The sequence below is a fragment of the Lactuca virosa genome, chromosome 1 (assembly GCF_052849685.1).
Source record: "Lactuca virosa cultivar CGN04683 chromosome 1, Lactuca_virosa_CGN04683_v6, whole genome shotgun sequence".
Lineage (NCBI taxonomy): Eukaryota > Viridiplantae > Streptophyta > Magnoliopsida > Asterales > Asteraceae > Lactuca > Lactuca virosa.
This window is the reverse complement of record NC_136426.1, coordinates 141,016,119-141,023,114: the sequence shown is the minus strand read 5'-3', so window position 1 is coordinate 141,023,114 and position 6,996 is coordinate 141,016,119. Positions and strand designations below refer to the sequence as shown.

General features: G+C 33.3%; 1 protein-coding gene across 1 annotated transcript; it reads left to right on the top strand.

The window, feature by feature from the left end:
• Nucleotides 1-336: 336 nt before the first annotated feature.
• On the top strand, nt 337-1,648 carry LOC145121466 (peroxygenase-like). Its single transcript, XM_079057210.1, has 6 exons — nt 337-517; nt 652-801; nt 921-1,006; nt 1,091-1,185; nt 1,285-1,410; nt 1,495-1,648. Exons 1-6 carry the CDS (start codon nt 337-339, stop codon nt 1,646-1,648), a joined length of 792 nt encoding a protein of 263 aa, XP_078913336.1.
• The last annotated feature ends 5,348 nt before the right edge of the window (nt 1,649-6,996 follow it).

Genomic DNA, 6,996 nt, shown 5'->3' with positions numbered 1-6,996 from the left:
AGAAAAATATAATACATAGTTGCATAAATTTATAATTTTCCCTTTTTCAAAATAGAAAAAAAAAAGTTAAAAATAGAGATTTTGGAATACAAAATGTTGGGTTCTTCTCCTTTGAATGGGCCCACTAGTTTTCACAACGGGTCGAATATTTCATGTGGTCAGTACCCGGTTTGAAATGAGATACTATGGACTACGGAATATGGACTACACAATGGAGGGAAATTGAAAAAAGCACGTGGAAGGAAGTAGGGCACGTAGCGGAACGCAAAGAGAGTAAGCACAGTCTCCAGCTTCACCTCAACCAGTTTAAGACGCACGTATCAGCTCGATTCTCTCATGCACGCTAAAACCAGACAACATACATTCAAACAAGACGAAGAAACAGACTACACAGAAATGGCGACAAAGATGATCGGAGGCGTCGACGGCAGTGCTTTGACACCGGAGGCGGAGTGTGAACCGTTGACTTATGAGAGAAGAGTTCGGACTGACTTGGAAATTCATCTTCCTAAACCTTGTAAGTTCTTCATCACTCTATCCAGATATGTTGTAATGTTAGTAACAATTTGATTTCCAATCATGATTCTGATTGCTTATCTAGATTTCATATAACAAGTTGGTGATTTTGTGGTAAATGGTAATGATTTTCAGATTTGGCGAGGGGACTTGTAGCTCCAGATGTCGAGCATCCAAACGGAACGTTAGGGTACAGGCACAACGACATGACTGTTCTCCAACAGCATGTTGCTTTCTTCGATCAAAACGACGACGGAATTGTTTACCCATGGGAGACGTACGCCGGTGAGCACCTTCCTCCGATGAACAAATATCAACATTCAATTGAATGTTTAAACGAGTCGATAAGGAAATTACTATCAATAATCCTTCACATCCAGATGAATTACTTGTATGGATTTCAGGAATGCGTCAATTAGGGTTCAATTTCGTGATCTCACTCCTAGCAGCCATTGCTATGAACTTCGTAATGAGCTATCCCACACAACCTGTACGAGATTCTTCTATCTTCCTCTAATCGTAACTAATTCTATCTATTGATTATAATTGAACAAAATTTGAACCTGCATTCTAGAGTTGGATTCCTTCGCCTTTCTTCCCCATTTACATTAACAACATCCATAGATCCAAACATGGAAGCGACTCGGGAACTTACGATACTGAAGGAAGGTCTGTCAGTTGAATCATACTCTTATAATCTCCCATCAATTTGAACCTTTTCTTCTTCTTCTTATGATGATGATGAAACTAATTCATATTCATTTTCAGATACTTACCAGTGAACTTCGAGAACATATTCAGTAAGTATGCTAAAACAGTACCAGACAAGCTGACACTGGGAGAGATATGGAACATGACTGAAGGGAATCGAGCAGCGTTTGATTTCTTCGGATGGTTGGTAGTTGGATTCAAAAAAATAACCAAACCCTAATTTAGCTTTTCTTTTAGTAAAAAATAGAAGTTGAAACTTTTATGCAGGACTTCGGGGAAGATGGAGTGGGCGATATTGTATGTGCTTGCCAGGGATGAAGAAGGCATGCTGTCGAAGGAGGCTGTGAGGCGCTGCTTTGATGGGAGTTTGTTTGAGTATTGTGCTAAAATGAACAGGGCTGCGCAGGATAAGATGTACTAAAGATGGTGTTTAATTAATTAATTATGTAAGTGAATGATGTGTATTAATGTTAATGAAAAGGCCACCTCCATTACCGCTTCCTCCGCCCCCACTACCGCCACCATCGCCATGACCACCGCATTTACCACCGTCTCACCCCACCCACCCATCCCATCAGTTTTTTATATAAAATGAAAACCAATAGAAACATATTAATCTGAACAACGTTTTCTAGTTTTCAAAATAGAAAATAGAGTAAATTATACGAAAATAGAGTAAACCAATAGAAAGCTTTCTTAGTCATCCAGTGACTTAACCATGTATTCAATTGGTATCATATAACATGCTTACAGCATGATCAAATACCATGTCCTATTCATAATATGGTGTAAATGATGAATTCATTTGTCAAGCAAATAGAATGTAAATCATTTCATCTAGTTCAAGCCTATGAACTATGTACTTTTTCAGGCTAGCTTAAAATGGTGTCATATGACAATGCCAAGAATTCTCCAAAAGAATCTTGTGTCTTGATCCCTTTCAAGATATTGTCAATATATGTATAAGGACATGAAACTTTTAACATTTATTTTATCTATCTCTTATAGATTTTACATTCCAAGAATGTATTTTCTCCTTCCTAAGTCTTTCATTTTAGAAACACTTTCCGAATCAAGTTGAAAACGACATTGCTTAGTCCGAATGCGATTTCAAATGATTAAGTATGTCTCATTCATACAAGATTAGGAATTTCACTATGCTCCCACTAGTTCTTAGTAAACACACATGTTCTATTCATTTTAATATAAAACATACCCTATGGTTTTATATGAAATGATGATTGTAACATTGAGATGTTTGCTTTATGTCCAGAAGTGGATCTCAAGCTCTACACATTTTGTTAAGATAACTTGGATTAAGAAAACCTTCAGGCTAATCTATATAGATATCTTCTCGTAGATGTCTATTAAGAGAATCGGTCTTTCTTGAAATCTATTTGCTATATCTCATACTAAGAATACAAATTTATAGTAAATAATATCCTTGTTGATCTAATCATAGCTACTTGTGAAAAAGGTTTGATCACAGTCAATGTCATGAGTATGATGAGGACCATAGTCAATGACATGAGTATGAGAGAATCATTTTACAAAAAAGTCTTGCTTTAAATGTGTATGGTTATCAATGTAATTTATTCTTTATAGAAGAATCATTGTCTCCTTCTAGCCTTGCTAAAGGGATAAATTTTAATCAAGCCCATACTTGATTCTCATACATGGATTACATCTCATGTTCATGACTCTAAGTCATTTATCAGATTCGAGATCTGACATAGAATCTTGGTTTCTGATGGATTTTCCAGAAACCATCAATAAAAGCTCATCAATGAGAGATTCCACATTTCTCAAGTCATAGATGAATTCTACCATGAATGCGAACAATTTGTGTTTGTGAATAGCTATTATTCAAGTTTAACAATCCTTCTTAAAACTAGTGTCAACTATTACTACATAAGGTTATGGTTCTTGATCTGCTTCAAGTTCCATGTACCTCCCACTCGCTTTGTCATTAGAAGCTTGCTTTCTACTAACCTAGCTTTTACAAGAATAAGATGACTTATTCTTGGCGGGTTTGCATATAATAATCTAAGTCACATTTAGAGTATTATACAAATATGTCTTTAGTAGATTTTGGGTTTAGAAGCTTTAGTCCAACATCGGCTGCAAATCCACAAAATATTAAGTAAGATGAAGATGGATCCCTTCTATACTAAATCTTATAAAGTGTTTAATCTACTTATTAGTTGGTATTTGTATTCAAGATACAATTAATAGTGATTGAAGTATTATCCCAAAAAGATTAAAGGAGGATATTTCTACCGATTAGAAAGTAAATCATACCAAGTAAGATTTAATTCATCCTTTATTATCATTAAGGTCTTAGATGGTTCTTACTGGTTTGCATCTCAACTTTTGAAATCTTCAACAAGAATTCACAATTATGCTTTACCACGTAAAATATAATTAAAACTACTATAGTTGTTGACAAAGTTGACTTGGTATCTTGTGCTTAATCTCAGACATTCATTAGAAAGGAAGTCATACACCAAAGTGTATAGTTCCTTAATTATTTTCTCTAAACCTTAGTGAAAATATCATTAGAAATCCTTTACATATAAATAAGGTTCACATATGTCAAGTAAAATACATTATTTTCCTTCAAAGATCCCTTTCTTGAAGTTGGAATATGTGAATGACATTTATATAATAAAGATAACAATGTAAAAGATAAGTTTGATTTAAAACAAGTTTAAGTCAAAAGTGCTTGTATATAGAACTTGATTTTATTTATAAAATGTTGATATTCACTTCATAATTCTATTAAGAGATCTAGTCTCATAAATAGAAGTTAATCATTTCAGAATATGAATATTATCGTTATGAAAAAACGATTGAGTAAATGATCAAACATTCGAATAAAATAACTGAGACATAAATTTAGACATGCTAAATTAAAACAAATTTTTTTCCAAAACAAATATTGTTTTACATTACAAGTAATTTATGTTCCAAACATAAATAATAAACTAAACTCCGAGAGTGTAGTTTCAACTTGATTGTGCTCAGCTTGGCTACTATTTAAAAAATATTTGCAAGCCATTCACAAATATTAGATTAACATTTAAGTACCAAGTACCTAAGTGTTATATGAAAAGTATGAGTTCTATCTAGTAGATACTAGAAGTACTAGTCTCTGCCATACTTTTTTTCCAAATAAGAGGAATAAATCCTCTTCCAGTGTCCAATTTCTTCTTAAAAGAAACAAGATCCATCCATGTGGGCTTTAGTAGATTTCTTGGGCTTAAAGGTGTTTAGTCCATAAAACATGGACCTCTTAGATCACACTAGGTGACTATTTTAGTCTTGCATTATTCCAATTTTTAAAATAGCTTTAAATAAAATATTACTGTATTTATTGGAATATTACTTGACCTGTTATATCTTCAGATATATGTTTAAATTATCCAAGACTTCCTAGAAGTCATGAATAACTATTCCTAGCTTGATGTTAGAAGCATCTTAAGCATCACAGTGATGCCTTTACTAGGTATCATGTTCAGGCTCATTGCTCAAAGCAAATAGTTTAGGACTAGGACCTTTAAGTGTATACAATTTCATATCTCTCATGAGATTGTCTCTCAATACATGAACCCATTCATTGAAGTTGTATCTATTTAATGTTATTGTTTCATTTAGTCATTAAAGAAAATGACAATTCACGATAATGAGAATAGATTATATAACTACAAAATTTTAACAAAATTCATTTAGTATTTTCAATATTTAATCTTCAATAATTAATACCTTTTTAGTTTCCAAAAACATTAATCATCAAAGTCTAGGATCCAAGTTGCAAAACAAATAAATGGTTAGCTATCCTTTATCCCATCCATTTGAATTCAACTCGGTAGATATCGATTATCAATTATATCTTACTATATAATTCCTAGATTTATGGGATCACTAATAACAAATTTAATTAGACATGTTTGATCCAATCTATGCCTCGGAACTCTCTTGCTTAGGTATCCTTTATCACAAAAGATTTCCGATCAAATCTTCCAATTTGAAAAACTTGTGTAATCGACCTATAACTTGGTTATAGAAATCGTGAAGACACCCCGGCCATCAAAAGACAATACTAAGCGGTTAGGTATCCTTTATCTCACTAGTGCATACAAGAGATGTGCGAGTGTTCTTCAAAAGGATTGCATAGATTTGAGGTTTGCAAAAAAATGGTCTTTATATGTTTCATAATTCTATTTTAAAAACATATGATATCATGGTTATTACATGCATATAATAAACCATGGTATCAATTTTCAAAAGAAAAACACTTTTAAATGTTCTATATAAAAAGCTAGTTTTTATATAATTTGACGCAATTCAATTTAATAATCGGTATTAAGTTTAAACTCCTTTCAACCTTTTATATCTTTAATAAAACTTCATTTTATTACTTGTATATTTGGAGTTTGTATAAGTTATAAAAATCGTCATTTTAAAACTTATAATGAAGTATTTCAAAATTTACCGTTATTAACGATTTTATAAAACCAGGTTTTATTTTAAAATAATAACTTGTTACATCTTATGTCTAATTTTGAAAAACCCAAACTCCATGTGATGTTTATTTTGTCCAAAATTATTTTAGCATGTGAAAAACTAATTTATCAACCACACATAATAATTGCATAAAATAAACAACACAAACATGCATAAAAAGATATGTGCATAAACATAGCCAACTAATGATATTTTGTGAGCCAACACAAAAATGTCAAGTCCATTCCGAAAGGGACATTTAAAGGGACCAAAAACTTATTGTAATGTTGTTGTAGAAGCTCCCATATGAGTAAACACCCATTGCTTGCAGAAGATAGGAAAAACTTCTTGAAGGCTAAAATTCAGCAACTGTCGCTAAAAGTCCAACAACCCTTTGTAAACAGCATTAGCGACACTTTTCAGAAAATATTACTGAAAATCCTGCACACCTTATAGACTTGAAAATTGCTCTATTGTCTTCAAAAAATGGTTCCAACTTGATTTCTTGTTACATTTTTGTACAAATAAATTAATTCTAAAAACTAATATATTACTTTTGTAACAGCGTAATCTTCAAACAATTTTTTGTTCTCATTTTAAAAATCACATAATTCTCATAAACACATTTCACAAAACCCAAAGTGTCAATTTATCAAAAACACATATCCATAGTTGTTGAATAAAAATACAGGATCCTCAAAACATAACTCCATCTCATGTGTACAATCAAGTCGGCGCCTTCCCGCGATCCTGAGAAGTACCTGAAACACATATCACATAACACGGTAAGCACGAAGCTTAGTGAGTTTCCCAAATTACCACACACATCTCATTAGCCTCTCATGGCTATATCTCAATACAGACCCTTCGGTCAATGTGTCTCAGTGGAGACCCTCCGGTCCCACAACTCGGGTTGGACCCTCCGGTCCTAACTCAATGAAGCTTAGAATAATACACAACATAAATCACAAAGACATAATGCAGGATGTCACAATACTCAATATAAGCACATAAGACCCTACGGTCACACAAAGATTACCACTCTAGGTAAGTATAGTGAGAAGACTCACCTCGGATGATGAACAACTCCTATAAATGTTGCTGCTGCACATCGGCCTCTAACACTGAGTCAAAACCCACAATTAACCCAATTAAGATCTAAGACCAAACCCTCGCTCATTAGGTCTAAAGATAGCCACTGCCTGGCCCATAAATAACCCAAGCCCATTGGGCCCACCAAGGCCCAATACTAAATGGGCTCTC

Coding starts and splice junctions, on each gene's coding strand:
- LOC145121466 (XM_079057210.1), top strand. CDS start 337: ATGCACGCTAAAACCAGACAACATACATTCAAACAAGACGAAGAAACA. Junction 518..651: donor AATTCATCTTCCTAAACCTT/GTAAGTTCTTCA, acceptor AATGATTTTCAG/ATTTGGCGAGGGGACTTGTA. Junction 1,007..1,090: donor TGAGCTATCCCACACAACCT/GTACGAGATTCT, acceptor CCTGCATTCTAG/AGTTGGATTCCTTCGCCTTT.